General features: G+C 39.5%; 1 protein-coding gene across 1 annotated transcript in view; it reads right to left on the bottom strand.

The window, feature by feature from the left end:
- Nucleotides 1–16631, bottom strand: part of CNTN6 (contactin 6) — a 195104-nt gene extending 178473 nt beyond the window's left edge. Inside the window, exon 1 of the mRNA XM_087708896.1 lies at nucleotides 16494–16631. Within this exon, the coding sequence (XP_087565022.1) occupies nucleotides 16494–16548 (55 nt within the window). The 5' untranslated portion in view covers nucleotides 16549–16631. The remainder of the gene's footprint in view (nucleotides 1–16493) is intronic.
- Between the last annotated feature and the right edge of the window lie 330 nt (nucleotides 16632–16961).

Genomic DNA, 16961 nt, shown 5'->3' with positions numbered 1-16961 from the left:
CAATTGACTTTCACAAACAGAATTTCTTCCTATTTCATGATAACCTACCAGGGAATACTAAACCAAGGCCAGAAAAAAAAGAGAAATGTTCATGATTTAAGAACCTTGTGGATTGTTTATAAAATTTTAGGAGTAGATATTCATCAATGTGAATAATTGGTGAATAGATATTTGTGGCTATATGTGAATTATTCCCAAAGCAAAGTTGATGACTTAACTCTTGATTTAAGAGATCTTGGATTGGGCTTGGGAAAGTCCCTATTTTCCAACTAGTACCAAAATAGTTTCATTTTATTAACACTGAAACTTGTGAATGTTATAATTCAATTTCATATGAATTGTACTTTTAAGATCCAGCTTGGAGGTTACTGAAGAGTTACTAAATAAAGATAGATTTTCTCATTGTTGATACATATTTCAAGGTTCTTTAAAAAAAATGTCAATTTATATACCTGCACAAAAGTGCATAGTTTTCCAGCTATATGTATATGGACACAATGAGCTGAGGTGGCGCAGTGGTTAAATGCAGCACTGCAGGCTACTTCAGCTGACTGCAGTTCTGCAGTTCGGCTGTTCAAATCTCACCGGCTCAAGGTTGACTCAGCCTTCCATCCTTCCGAGGTGGGTAAAATGAGGACCCGGATTGTTGTTGGGGGCAATATGCTGACTCTGTAAACCGCTTAGAGGGGGCTGAAAGTCCTATGAAGCGGTATATAAGTCTAACTAACTAACTAACTAACTAACTAACTAACTAACTAACTAACTATGTATATTATGACAATTCAGATGGGTGGGTTCAGTTAGTTATTGAAGAATATGGGTTACATAATAGACAAAATGTAGAATATAGTCATTTCAGTTCTGAGATAGATTATTTATCATTTATCACTATCTTAAAAAATAATAATAATCTGTTCAACCTATCGTATTTTCTGACCTAGACCAGACATAAAGAACAAAAGGCTGCCATGGTCAGTAGAGTCAAAAAGCCACTTACTCTTCTGTCATTTGCACTCTAGTTATTGACCCTACTATTTAATTGATATCAATTCTTCAGTATATCAAGAAGGAAATATAATTATTCAATTTGCCTGAAGATCCTTCCATGTTATTTGTCTGTTCCAGAAAGGAGGTAGGTCTTCAATAGAATCACCAAAACTATAAGTAAACCTTCAAAATTATAAAGGAAACATTGGGAAGCTACCAATATTGGAGAGTTGGACTATCTAGTCCTGCAAATTACCTGAAGATCTAATTGGTTGAATAGTGAATTAGCCTAGATTTTAAAAAAAACATTGCTGGATCTCTCATAGCAAGCAGACTTTCTAAATGATGATTCTGTATCTTCTACAGTGGTGGGATTCATTTTTTTTATTACCAGTTATGTGGGTGTGGCTTGGTGTGGCTTGGTGGGCGCGGCAGGAGAAGGATACTGTAAAATCTCCATTTCTTCCTCACTCCAAGGGAAGGATACTGCAAAATCCCCATTCCCTCCTGATCAGCTGGGACTCAGGAGGCAGAGAATAGATGGGGGCAGAGCCAGTAAGAGGTGGTATTTACCGGTTCTCCAAACTACTCAAAATTTCTGCTACCAGTTCTCCAGAACTGGTCAGAACCTGCTGAATACCACCTCTGATCCTACAGTATCCTGCAAAATAGTTCTGGCAGGTATCCTAGCATGTATTTGGTGGCTTATGGTTGTCATAGCAACCATAAAGACTTTAGATAAGAACATTTCAGTATAAATGCTGAAATCCTCCCCACCAAAGCAACCTTGGGGTTCTCAGTGCCATGTTTTAAAAACACTGTCAACTCAGGGCTGTAGTGTTGTGAGGTGAACAATTTGCAACACCAAGTCCTCAAAAACCTAGCATGCATTTATTTGCACATTTACTGTAATTTTAATCCAGAATAAACATGTTGGTCTATCGTATAGATTTGTTTTATATTATTTAAGTTGGAGATGCATTGCAGAAATGTCACTGCATTCTGCCCCATAGATGAGTTTGAGAATATATAATTAAGTTAATTAATGTTAAAATATACTGTAAAAGTAGACTAAACAAAGTGTTTAACCATCTGTAGTACTGCACTTGATAGTCACTTGGGAGAGGCACATCTCCTACCCCTATAAAGATCTGATTATAGAAAATTAGCATATTCTTCCTGTATGAGGTCACTACCATTAATGTTTTATCCTGAAGCAACTTGACATTTATTAATAACACATTCAGAGCAAAAGATTCTGTACACTAATTGCCAATATTGTTAAGGCTCGAGGGCAGGCTGGAAGGAGAGATAGAATTCATATGTTGAGTTCACCTTTCCTTTTTTCCTTTCTTTTGGTTCCTCGCCCAAACCTCTTACCACATTTCCAGAACTTCCATCTATTAGTCAGTCAAAGATCATACTTTTATCAACATTACATATGTTTCTATCTTCCCATGTTCCATTTCATTTTATGCTTCTCTTTACATGAACATTCTTATTTGTTTTGGGATGCAGCTTTCCCAGCCGACACATTTTTCTGTGGATCTTTTCAGATTAGATACGTTTTAAAGGCTAGGAAAAAATGAGGCAGACACAAGAGAATCTCCAGCAATTATATTATGTTCATGCTGCACCATATTCCACCTTGACAAATTCTGCTATTTCTCTTTCAAAGAAATGAACAGCTTCTCTACTCTTTCTGCTACTGCTGGAGTTCTTCAAAGTTGGTCTTTAGCGATCTTTGGGTGCTCACACTTGTTTACAAGCTAACAGCTTTGCTCATCCAGCAAAAAGCTACTTGCCTACTGTGATAAGATGATCTGCCAAAGAAATAACTATGTTCCCAAAATAGTAGCAGTTTGTTTTTTTAATGTATAGTCTGACTTAAAAAAAAAGCAAAGTGACTTATACACACACACACCCACAAGCCCATAAAAGCAAACATCACAAAAAAAGAAAACAACTTTCCAGCATCATAAGAAGATCATACCGACATCACAGCCCTTATATGCAATGCAAATTGAACTCAACCCAACAAAACCAAAATGGAAAAAAGAAATAGCAATTAATACATTAATTTAATAAATAAATAAGTTGATATTTATAAATAAATAAATATCAATTGATTTATAAGGAAGGGAGGAGGCAAAGCCCAGACTTAGTCTATAAAAATTGAGAAGTGTGGGATCATTGGTGGTTTCTGAGCTTGATGATTTTCTTGCAGGTGTTTTATTACCAAATTAGACAACATCATTGGTTCTCAAAGGGAGTGAGGATAGCTTAGTGCACTTGTTCAATAAAAACTCTAACCCAGGGGTGTCAAACCTGCCATGCCACATTGCCATTATGTGACCTTTCGTAACTGGCTTATGGAGCTGGAGTGAGTGTGGCCATTCATGGAGCTGGAATGAGTGTTGCCTGTTGTGGCCCAGCAGGAGTTGTTGGAGCTGCAAACAGACTCTGACTGCAAGGTGCCCTATGAGTCGGCTCTGGAAGATGTGGAAGACCCTAGACAGGGTTCAGACTCCAAGCAGGGACCAGAGAGGCTGGTTGGCCACCAGGAGGCGCCTGAGCCATGGAGCAGTGGTGAAAGCCAAAGGGAGTTGGTCCCTGACATCAGGCCCTGGAGCAATGGGGAGGAGCTAAGGGAGTTGGTCCCAGAAACGAGGCAGAGGCGGGCAGATAAGCACCAACAGCAACTACGCAGATACAGAAGATAATTGGACCCAGATGGTTGTAATTAGGCTCCTCCCAGAGAGTATATAAGAAGAGACTTTGGGAGGAGGCTGTTTGCAGGATTCAACTAATATACTAACGGAGAAGCTTTCGTGTGTATTTCTTATCTTGGAAGTCTGGATTGCTGCCAAAGTCTTGTCAGTGTGTTAATTTACTGTGAATAAATTGTTTAGCAGTAATCTTGTGTCGGAGTGCCTCGGCATACCGGGGGGGGGGTCAGAACAGTTGCCTATGTGTGTGTTGCATCTGGCCCACGGGCCACCAGTTTGACAGCCCTGATTAGAGTTTTTATTGAACAAGTCACATAACTGCACTTCCAAAACAAGAATCCCTACATCATGTCTTTTACATTTTTGTTAGTCTATATAAGTATATAGGGATGTGATGGCTCAATGGTTAAAGACACTGAGCTTGTCAACTGGAAAGCTGACAGCCCAGATTCAAGATCCAAACACCGCACAATGGGGTAAGATCCTGTTACTTGCTAACCTAGTAAGCATGCAAATATAAGTAAATAAATAGATCGTCAGGCCTGTGGCCATCTTTTCTTTTGGAACTTTGGCCTGCCACACTTTCTATTATTCTATTATGCATTTTATATTGTTAGAAAATGGGAGGAAGGATTGTAGGAGTGAGATGCAATGTAGCTATAACAAAATTCTTTCTAGAAAGACAAGGTTATCCTTTGTCTTTGCACCTCTGCACCTGACTGGAATTGGATGGGTGGAACTGCCAGCATGGCAGTGAAAGATTGGACCTTGTGATGGATTTGTGGGTGTGGAGGCAAGATCTTGAACTTTCAACTGGGTGGGGAAAACCAGGAAACTTTCAGATTCAGGTTTTCCAAGATGTGCCAACACGGCTCTCTTAATAAATTGGAATGTTGAGCAATACTTTGCCTTGGACTCTGATTTACTTTTGGAAGCTATTTGGAATTTATAATTTAAAATTTATTTGTTATTTATAGGCCGCCCTTTTCCCTGAGGGGACTCAGGGCGGCTTACAGTTCATGGGAAGGGGAGTGCAAGATAAAACATAAGACAGTGCGTAAATAAAAATAAAACAATAAAACACAACTTTCATTCAACATTCGGGTGGGGCGGATTAGAATCTTATCCCCAGGCCTGACGGGATAGCCAGTTCTTAAGGGCTGTGCGGAAGGTCTGGACGGTGGTGAGGGTGCGAATCTCCACGGGGAGATCGTTCCAAAGGGTCGGAGCTGCTACTGAGAAGGCTCTCCTCCGCGTAGTCGCCAGTCGGCACTGACTGGCGGATGGAACTCGGAGGAGGCCTAATCTGTGCGATCTAATCGGTCGAAGGGAGGTAATTGGCAGGAGGCGGTCTCTCAAGTACTCAGATCCACTACCATGGAGAGATTTATGGATGGTAAGTAGCACCTTGAAGCGCACCTGGAGATCAACAGGTAGCCAGCGCAGCTCACGGAGGATAGGTGTTATGTGGGCGAACTGCGGTGCGCCCACAATCACTCGCGCGGCCGCATTCTGGACTAGCTGAAGTCGCCGGATGCTCTTCAAGGGCAGCCCCATGTAGAGCACATTGCAGTATTCCAGCCTGGAGATCACAAGGGCTCGAGTGACTGTTGTGAGGGCCTCCCGGTTCAGGTAGGGTCGCAACTGGCGCACCAGGCGAACCTGGGCAAACGCCCCCCTGGTCACAGCCGACAAATGGAACACTGATATAGATAACACTTTGATGGGAAGGTAACATTCTGTGCACCTTGGTGTATAGTCATGCTGGCCACATGACCACAGAAGTGTCTTCAGACAACATTGTCTCCTTCAGCTAAGAAACAGATATGAGCACCATCTCCTAGATTCAGACATGATTGGACAGGGGAAATCTTTGCCTTTATAAATCTACAGTTGATCTTGGTTATGACACAGGGAAAATTTCATAGATAGATAATATTTTATAGCTCCTGGGATGGAAAGAATTGCATTTTATGGGAATGCTCTAGGTTTTTTTAAAACTGCACATTGCTTGAAGAAAGATTTTAAGGGGATTATGTATTTAATTATGCAATTGTATTGCTTCCTATTAAAAATAATAGATATATTTTTTTAAAAAAAAATAGTTCTTGATCATTTTTTTCTGTTTTAATAAAGGAGATAATATAAGAAGAACCGATTCTTTGAATCTGTTGTGAAACTGAATAAAAACGTGAAATTATTTCCGAACTGCTAGGAGAAGGCTTTTTTTGTTGAGATAATAAGCTTTTTATAGACAGAGGTGAAATTATTTGACATTTAAAAAGAGGAGAAAATTATAAAAAAATCATCACAGGAAAAAAAGGATATTTCTTCTTAGACAAAGCAACACATCACAGGCTTGTGATACCACAATTATTTAAAGGTTTTGCAATACTTTAAAATTAGAGGCTCTGAAAATGAAGCAATGTTCATGAAGCAAATCTTTCTGTGTGTACAGAATAAGTTGGAATGAAATAGCTATGGAAGAATGGTTTTTAAAAAATCCCTATGGTACTCACGTTTTAGAAGTACCAATAAAGGAGAATATTTGTAGCTCAGGGTTGAAATGAGGGATCCTTGAAGCTCTGAGCTTGCTTGTTTTCTTGCAGACATTTCATTACCGAAACTAGGTAACATCATTGGTGCTAGTAAGGAGCGCTGTTTGCTGTCAGTTTATATTCTGATGTTTTGCCTGTCTAGGTGGGTGGGGATGGTCTTAGAGAGTCTTTGGTTGGGCTGTTTACTGATGGGTCTTTGGCAGTTTCTTTATTGGGGAATTGTTTTAGAAGTATCTATAATATTTTTCTGATAGAAAAATCCATTTCAGTAAAAATGAAAGGAAAGATTGACTCAAACTCTTTCTTTTGAACTGAATGGTTAACATTATTATTTTTTTTGCTATGATATGATACAAACATGCCTCAGCAATATGAATTTAATTGGGTTGGGCATCCATAAGTTTCAAAAAGATGGCAATGGTATATACATATCTACAAGCACCACAGGTGCCGTATTTTTCAGAGTACAAGATACACTTTAGTTTTTGGGGAGGAAAATAGGGGGAAAAATTCTGCCTACCAGATATTCATCTGGCTAGCATCCTCAATCTGGGCAGCTTCAGCACATACATTTGCTGGTTTTGAGCACACATGGTTTTTATCCCCTGGACTATGTATTCCAAGTGAGGCCACACTGATTGAGAAAATTCAAAGAAGATAGCCACAATTTGTAATAGAATGTGTTGCATTGGAGAGAAGTACCGTAGATTTTCCATTCCTTGAGAAATTGTTTTTGAAGCACAGACTCCATTTTGTTTTTCTCTATTCTTCCAAGCCTCACTTAGATTTATCAGCATCTAAAGGGGTGAGTATGATGCAGTAAAAATACCAGAAGCTTTTTTCCATCCCTAATGAGGTGCTAACGAGTGAGGAAATTTTCCGATCTTCCGTGCTTTGCCTGCTTTTTGCATTGCTGCTCCCTCCGACAATCAGCTGTGCTTTCAGCCCTAGTGAGGTGCTAAAGTCGGAGGGAGCAGCAATGAGAAAATCAGACAAAGCACCGAAGATTGCTTCACTGATTAGCACCTCATTAGGGATGAAAAAAAGCTTAGAAAAAGCTCCATTCGGAGTATAAGACCCAACCAAATTTTCAGCCTCTTCTTTGGGGGGGGGAGTGTGTCTTATACTCTGAAAAATATGGTAAGTGCTGAAATTTGGGGGAGGGAGAAAGGAAGACAGGTGTAGAATGAGAAAGTTGAGAACAAAGATCTATCAGTTGTAAGCTCACTGCAGAAGGAAAGCAAAGAGAATATAAGAGCCAGAAAGAGACAGTTTATGATTCATTGTTTTAATGGCAAAAAGTGAATCTATATGAAAAATAGTGAATGCAAATTTAATGAAGGGAGATCTATACCATTAAGTCTACAATTAGATGGAATGCAAACAATTAGATGGAATGGAAACATTGTATTTATTGGAGGCGCTGCAATCCAGCAGGATCTCTGCTGGAGAAGGCAAGGAATGACTTCTGGTGATCCAGACTCTCATTCTGCTCTGCAGCTTTCCAAGAGCAGAAATTTAAAACAAGGCCCTCAGAGGCTAATAGCAATAGGACTTAGACTTGTACACTGCTTCACAGTGCTTTACAGCGCTCTCTAAGCGGTTTACAGAGTCAGCATATTGATGCCAACAATCTGGGGTCCTTATTTTACCAACCTCAGAAGGACGGAAGGCTGAGTCAACCTTGAGCCTGGTGAGATTTGAACTGCCAAATTGCAGGCAGCTAGCAGCCAGCAGAAGCAACCTGCAGTACTGCACTCTAACCACTACCATCACGGCTCAATGATCCTTCCAAGGTGGCGATGGGCAAATAATCTGTGATGGAAGCAGGCAAAGGTTGCACTTATCTTTCTAAAAATTGAAGGATAGCCAAATACTTTAATTTTAAAACAGTCCAACAACCCAATGTGGGTTGTTGACTGTGTCAATTTCTTTCCCAGTATATCTCTGAGTAGCCAAATGACCACATATATTTCTCCATACCACCAGTAGCAAATATTGTTCTCTTGGTGGATTTATGCTTGTATAAATTGTATTATGGTGTTCTTGCTGCAGTTTCTTAGCCACTTTCAAGTTTCAATGTTGCACTTATTTTATTTTATTTCATGATCTTGAGTGATCTACTTTGTAGGGCCCCATATAACAAAAATGAAGAGTTTTTGCCCAAACACATGTGCTGTGAATCAATGACCTATCTTAATAGATAATCCTCAAAGGTCTATTTGTGATTTTCTTGGGCTTATGAAACAGGAGACATGCAATATTTCTTCCAGTATTGTTTGGGAAAGGAATATAGAAAGCAAGAGTTTTTTCCCCCTGAAATTCAGCATGATTTTTGCCCCTATTGATAAGAGAAGCATATGAGTTTGCAGTCATTTTTAATCTCTGAATGATTTGTCTCCCCCCTTTGTGCAGAATTAATATATAAGGCACATTTTCATTTTAACAATAACAGAAAGAAACTGCTAGAATGAATATTAATAATAAATATTCAGTGAGAAACTAATGATCTCAGATTTATTCCCATCATACTTCTTGCCTCTGGTTACATGTTTACATGAGATTATCTCATTTCAATAGTGCTGCTTTTTCCCCGTGAAAAAGTGGAGAGAGAAAAAGATGGAGTCGATTCTGCTGCCATGTAATGTCATTATCCATCTATACATTATTTATTCCTTTTGGCATAAGCAAAATGACTTGTTATGACATAAAATATAATTGCAGAGAAAAGGAGAACAGTGAAGCATTAGTGTAATGAAATGCATTTATCAAAGAGAAAGAATATCTAGTTGTGTTAATTAAATTAAAATATTCCTTGAAGACATACTGCATCTTATTTTTTCTTCATTATTCCATTACTGGGATAATGCTGTTCTTCTTCAGGAATCCAAACATTGTTCTTCTCTTTTCTATTTATTATTAAAATAATAAGAGATTTCAGATCCTAACACATAAATATTTAGTTAGAGTTAGTTAGAGTTAGAGTTAGTGAGAGAGAGGGGGGAGAGAGAGAGAGGTAGGTAGGTAGGTAGGTAGGTAGGTAGGTAGGTAGGTAGGTAGGTAGGTAGGTAGGTAGGTAGGTAGGTAGATAGATAGATAGATAGATAGATAGATAGATAGATAGATAGATAGATAGATAGATAGATAGATAGATAGATAGATAGATAGATATAGATGATATAGATCAGTGGTAGTCACCCTGGTCCCTACCGCCCACTAGTGGGCGTTCCAGCTTTCATGGTGGGGGGTAGGGGTTTGCTGTAACTCTGCTTTATACATTTTATAAAGTAAAGTTACTTCCCTACTTTATAAATCACCATTACTGTGGAACAGGTGGGCGGTTAGAAGATTGTCCTACTAATAGAGATACAAAAGTGGGCGGTAGGTATAAAAAGGTTGACTACCCCTGATATAGATGATATAGATGATATAGATATAATAGATATACAGTAGATATAGTTAACGAGAATAAATTCTATTTAATATTATGACATTTATTTTTAAATAAAAAGTTATAACATTTTCTACTTAGATTTAACTTTCTACTTACTTTAACTTTTTTTAAAAAGAATCCACATAGATATAAAATGCACAGGTTTTTAATGTATTTTTTTCAACGTGTATATTTTGAAAGTATTTTTGATATAAAAAATAAGATGTATGTATTTTGCAAGTGTGTATGTTTTGTATGCTAATTGTTATAAATATATACACAAACCAAAGGTGCTTTTTCAAAAGTCGACTGGACTTACTTGGTTTTTTTCCTTGAAAAAGTTTCACTTCTCATCCAAGAAGCTTCTTCAGTTCTGGCTGAATGTGTGGAATGGAAGGATTTATATTCCTTAGCAGTCATCTAGTAGGCACTCTGAAGGTCAGTCATTAGCTCTCTAGAGAGTCATTGAGACCATTGGGGGTTTTATCTCTATCCTCAGGGTCACCTGAATCAGATTGCAGATAAACACTCAAGGATACAGATAACCCCACAAGTGGTCTCAAGAAAGCTAATGGTTGACCTTCAGAGTGCTATGACTAGATAACCACTAAGGAATATTAATCCTTCCATTCCCCAACATTCAGCCAGAACTGAAGAAGCTTCCTGGATGAGAAGTGAAATGTTTTCAAGGAAAAAAAAAACAAGAAAGTCCATTTGATTTTTGAAAAAAGCACCTTTGGGGCAACCATGACTTGGATGATTGAGAATCTCCACAGACATATACACAAAACAATTATAAATTATTTTAGAAATAATTTATTAAAAAATAAATAGAAATGTAAATGACACATTTTCATGACTTAAACAAATTAAGCAAACAAAGTACACATGGTATTGCTGATCAGACAACAACTATAAGTCAGAGAATAGCTGTAAATTGTGTGAATTTGGAAATCTCAGTTTGTTGCACGTAGCTTCATAACTTAGATATTCTTATATGCTAACTGGAAGAGAAATCTAATTATGCCTTCCAACCAACCTCACAATCTTTACACATAAATTTTAGATTCTGCAACAGGTTTTAGCATAACTGCATTCCTAAAGAATGTATTGCCAAGGTGATTATACTTGGATGAAAATCTGTGTTTCAAATATGTGTTAACTGTATTTCTTGATTTCTTACATTGCAGCAACACTACTTTCTCTCAAGGCAATTCAACAGAACAGGAAAGGGAAAAGAAATTCATGTGGAAACATACAGTGATTATATTCAGACACACAGTTCAAGAAAAAGAAGAGCCATGCTAACCTTGTTTCACAGGCTCATTTGACACAATCCAGTAACAATGGTAATATTAAAATGTAGTGGCAAGTTGGGTCAACTGAATGAATGGAAATGAATTTGTATTTTATTTTTCATTTAGAGACAATGAGATGGAAGGCTGTTTTAAAATATTGGGCTGATAGAATTCAATTATCTGCCTTTCTAAGTTAGAATAACTAACTTAGGAAAGTCGATAATTGAATTCTATCAGCCCAATATTTTAAAAGATAGAAAAGATTTCAGTTTTGCCCATATTCAGGAGGGAAAAAAATACAGCATCTTATTTTAATGTGTTCCAGAACACGCCTGCATTATTTTATCTTAATGCTGATTCATGAATCATATGATTAGTTTAAAGCATCCTAATTGTTGCAATTAGCATTATGACTAAGTTGAGATCAGTAGCTAGATAGAGAAAAGGTCAAACAAACTGTTTATACCAAGGGATTAGAAAATTGTTTTATAAACTCAGAATTGAATTTAACAAAAGCAAAATTGAGTTTAATAAAACCAAACTGACTATTTTGTTATATAGTTTATGCGGACATCAGAATACTGTGGCATTTTAGACATAAAGAGATATTGAAGCTCATTTCTTGCCAAACTGTAACTACAATTCATGATAACTCCCTTTTATTATATTGTTTTTCCAAGAAGTTTCTATAATTTTAAATGGTCAGTATAATCAAAGCTCTTTCTATCACTAATAAATTATATATAACTCTTCCTGGTATTCATTGACTTTCTCAGTTATCCAGTATGTCTCAACTATAATGTGTCTTGTTCTAAACCTAACCTGAACACCTGGCATTTCCCTTTCCATGTAAGGATCTAATTTGCATTGAAAGATTGGTGCAATGTTGGAAGATCCAAAGGGCCAAATCTTACCAGGGAAGATCTAAGTAGTCGCTCAACCTTAATGCCAATTTGATGGCACACAATCAAACAAATGATCAACCAGTCAATCAATCAGCCAGCCATTATCTGTGGTCCAAGTAGAAACCCACAATGTTATCTGGCTTTGCACTATTTCTGGCTGTACTATGCAGGTAAAGATATAACAAGTATGGGAATGGTGAATATTAAAAGAAAACTAAAAAGAATTCTTGAGAATAATGCAAAATTCACATATTGCTACTCAAAATGTTGAGAGTTGAATTAAGACACAGTCTTAAGGACCAGCATGTTAATGGTGGGTCCAATCAGGAACTGATTCAAAAAGTCCTCCCTTTCTATTTAAGCATGGTGGTTGGAGAAGATGTAACAACAGGACAGATGTCACATTACGACATTCACGTTACATACAAACAGAGATTCAGTTTGTTTGGTGAAAAACTTTTATCTCTAAGAAACTACGTGATAACCAGCACTAAATGACAATGATACAAAGGCAATCAAATCCAAGTCAGTTCTAACCAAGTTAACATCAGCACCCATATATATAAGAGCCGAGGTGGCGCAGTGGTTAGGGTGCAGTACTGCAGGCCACTTCAGCTGACTGTTATCTGCAGTTCAGCGGTTCTAATCTCACCGGCTCAAGGTTGACTCAGCCTTCCATCCTTCTGAGGTGGGTGAAATGAGGACCCAGACTGTGGGGGCGATATGCTGACTCTATAAACTGCTTAGAGAGGGCTGAAAGCCCTATGAAGCGGTATATAAGTCTAACCGCTATTGCTATATATGTGTGTGTATGTATGTATGTATGTATGTATGTATGTATGTATGTATGTATGTATATGTCTTTGGTTATTCGGGTTTTCTCCTGCATAAAATTGGTGGTGTCTTGGTGATGTTTCGACGAAGTCTCATTTGTCATCTTCAGGCTTGTTTGCTCGGCTTGGTGCTTCCAGGAGCAATGTGAGATCTCGGCTGTTTCTTCCTTTTAACTGCCAGTGGTGGTTTGAGCTGATTGGGTGGGAGCTTGGCTGTGTTCTGATTGGGTGGAGGTATGTATATACTATTACCCACCCAGCTCCACCCACAATTCCACCCAGATGACACCCACCCACCATCACGAATCACCATGACCCAAACCCTCAGCCACACACCCCCACTCAGTGTCATCATAGCCTCTTTCCTGGTTAGCCACATCCAAGCAAAAGAGTTACATCAGAGTAGGCAGTGGCACCCGAGTAGAAGAGCCACATGCAGCTACAGGCTCAATCGACATCAGAGAGGCAACATCAACGCGGCAGCGTTAGTGGCACTGACGTGCGGTGAAGCTTCTGGCTGGTGAGGCAAAAAGAAAGAAAGCGGCTCCCTCCCCCCCCCCCCCCCGCAGCAGGCTGGAGCGAGAGCCGCGGTCTCCCAGCCAGCAGCCCCAGGAGGAAATGGCAAAGAGGGGTGGGGGGTGTTCCAAGAAGCCCCCTCCCCTTTTGGCACTCCGCAAGGCCTGCCGGAGCTCTGGGACAAAACGGCGGGAGCGGAATGCTGTCATCTATTGCCGGAAAGTCCGGCGAGGGAAGCGGGGCTCGTGGAGACTCACTCGCAGCCGGCTTCTCTGGAGCAGAGGGGGGGGCGAAAGAAGTGGAGCGGATCCTCTTGCCACTGTGATCTGCTCCGCTTCTATTGCCCCCCCCTCCGCTCCAGAGAAGCCGGCTGCGAGCGAGTCTCCCCGAGCCCCGCTTCCCTCGCCGGACTTTCCGGCAATAGATGACAGTATTCCGCTCCTGCCGCTTTTTCCCAGAGCTCCGGCAGGCCTTGCGGAGTGCCAAAAAGGGGAGGGGGCTTCTTGGAACACCCCCCCACCCCTCTTTGCCATTTCCTCCTGGGGCTGCTGGCTGGGAGACAGAACCAGGGCTGCAAACACCCTCCCCACCCCTCTTCACCTTTCGCCTCCGCGGTTCCTCCTCGCCCCCCCACCTCCTCCATCCCCAAGTCTGTGTCCGCCAGGCGTCTCGCGTTTATGCCCGCCATAAATGTGAGACGCCTGGCGGACACAGCGGGGAGGACGGAGGAGGCAGAGGGGGGCGAGGTGGCAGCCAGCAAAGAAAGGGGAGAGGAGGAGGAGGAAAGAAAGAGGGGAGCAGGATGTGGGGGAGAGGGCTGCCCCTCTCTTCTCAAACAAACAAGGCTCCCCTCCCTGCGTCTGCTCCTTCCCTCTCTTCTCAAGCAAACTCTCTCTCAAATTGAGAGAGAGTTTGTTTGAGTGAAGTTAAGAAACACACACACAAACACACTCAGACAATAAAAACAAATGACAATTACTTAAATTACAAATAAATTGAATTCCTCCCCCCTGCCCCCTCCCTCTGACCAACATACCTTCCAGCTACGCCAAAATTCCAGATTCGGTCTAGCTAGGCTCCAGGGCCAGGCAGGCTAGGATAGTGGCTCCTAGAGCCACCACGTGCCCTCTGCAGGAAGAGGCCCGAGAACTATGGGCCTCATTTGCATACTAATTTTTTTGCTTTTAATCCTTGGTTAACCCTTAAAAGGCAAAAAAATCCTTATGCAAAGGAGGCCCTGAGTTCTCTGGCCTCCTCCTATACTTAAACACTATGTACACTTCAAATCACTGTGAGTTGAAGTCTGGTAGCAACTAGCTTGGCCTTAATTATTTTAGAATTTTTTTAAAAAATTCCTTCCTTTTCCTGAGGAGACTGGTGAGGCCCCGCCTACCCTGCCTCTAGTGAGTGCACGTCCCTGGTTAGTGGCATGTAAGCATGGCCGAGCAGGCATGGTGATGGACAGGTTCCCCCTGGATGGCAGCCTGAGGGCTGACAACAGGCATCGAAACAAGAACCATGTTGGATTTTCAGGTGGCTTCAAGGTGAAATTTAAAAAAGTTCTCCATAGACTTGTTGCATCATGATAGAATCCTGTAACCTTTCCTACTGGCAAATTGTCACACATATGCTCCAAAAAGGCATTTTGAAACATTGACATTAGGATACTGCTTTTTACATTCTAATTAAAGCAGCAAATTTCTGTGAACACTGTTGGTATCAGGTCAAAGTGGACAGTGAATCAGATTCACAGTGCTAGGCATTTATAATATAAAGAGTTATTTTGCCTCAAAATGCTAACAAAAAGAAGATTACTATACTATCTAATCAGACAAAGAATCTGTCCTGATTTCCAAGTGTCCCAATTGTGATTACTAAAATACATTGTAAAAGATTGTAACTTTACTGTCTTTTACATTGTAAGTGGAAAGATTCAGTGTGGCACAGTGATTAAAGTATCAGGCTAGAAGCCAGGAATCTGTGAGTTCTGGTTCCACCTTAGGCACAAAGGTCGACTGAGTGATTTTAGGTCAATTGTATCTCTCAGTCCTTGAAGATAGCCATGACAAGTTACTTCTGAAAATTAGGCAGGAAAATTACAAGAGGCTTGTAGAGGGCAAGAGTCAAAACATTGATTTGAAAGAACCAATTTATTGGTGTAAGTAAGAATGGATGTTTTCACCAATTCCTGATATTTACTAAGTTCATTGTGCTAGTTTCCACTGATGAATTCAATATGATATAGTACTGAAAATATTGAACCTGAACTGGATGGGTACTTGAAGGTTCTCTGCATGTTTAGACAATCTTTCTTTCTTTAAATACACACCAATCACACCAATCTCTTGTTCAAAAAAGTGGAGAAAAACAAGGCTCTATCTTGGAACTCGAACAGCAAAAAATTTGATATCAATAAATCAATAAATGAGAACTACTAATTAACAAAATAATTGAAGTGAGCTTCTATTAGATCTAATGACATTCCCCACCCCCCTAATCCAGCCAGTTTATAATTTAGATTCCTATTTTCCAGTCTGGTGCTGCATTACTGCAATGTCCTCGCCAATCCTTAATATGTTAGTTTGTAAAAGAAGATAAAATTGTCCCACCCTCCCCAAGGTTTTCTGTGTGTAAATGAGCAGTCCCCAATCTTTTGGGACCTAGTGACTGGTTCCATGGAGGATGCTTTTTCTGTGGATTGTGTGTGTGTGTGTGTGTGTGTGTGTGTGTGTGTGTGGTTTTCAGTGCTGCCTGAATCCCACATGTACTCAGATGGGGTTTTGCTTTTTTGCGCAGCCCGATTCCTGCTGGACCGCAGACTGGCAGTGGTCTACAGCCAGGGGGTTCCCCTGCTGTAAAGGATGAATATTCCAGATTTTATTGGGGGGGGGAGAGGAGAAATGGGGGGGGGAACTATGTTAAAAATAAATATGAGTTATCTTTCATAAGAGAAAAGATTCTGTCCCTAATTCAACATTGTTGAATATACAGGAATTTGAACTCAGACTTGTAAGTAGTAAGCAATGTTTACCTAAATAGACAAATATGTCCAATTCACTTTCACCTTCCATTAATTTTTTTAAAAAACCATGATTTTTTATCTTATTTATTAAAAAAAAATAGCTTGTGTATATTACCCTATTAGAATGCCCCATTTATTTACTTTAAAAATAAGGTATGCTACTATATCAAACCAAACAATCAAACCAAAATCTTAATAATCAAATACTTTACCTGCAAAACAGCTTAAGAATGAAAGCAGAAGTACGAGTTTCCATAGCAACATCATCTCCAATTTCCAAGGTCAAAAATTCCTCCCATCCAATCATCTGAGAAAGATGTAGGACTATGTCAATCTTTCTGATAATGTTTTATAAGCTGTAAAATAAAGTTATTGATTCAGAATATATGCAAATATTTATGTGGCATTGTTTGATTTAATTTTTAATTTGATCATTTTTAAACTATTCAGTATCTATTGACGTCTTAACTTATGTTTCCAATGCTTTTTTTCCTCGTAGCTAGCCATGCAACATATATTAATGATCAACAGATACAAATTGAAATAATTTGCTACTTGCTCGAATTGAATTTCACTAGCATTTATATGTCCAGACCTCTTATTGGCACTTTGACTTACGCTCAAATCATTTGAAAGAGCACCAAAGTATATATTATATTAAGTCATTGGAAGTTCGTAGT

This window comes from Thamnophis sirtalis, unplaced genomic scaffold (genome assembly GCF_051295495.1).
Source record: "Thamnophis sirtalis isolate CommonGarterSnake01/CBP01778 unplaced genomic scaffold, rThaSir2_p1.2 scaffold_3, whole genome shotgun sequence".
Lineage (NCBI taxonomy): Eukaryota > Metazoa > Chordata > Lepidosauria > Squamata > Natricidae > Thamnophis > Thamnophis sirtalis.
This window is presented reverse-complemented; position numbering and strand designations above follow the sequence as displayed.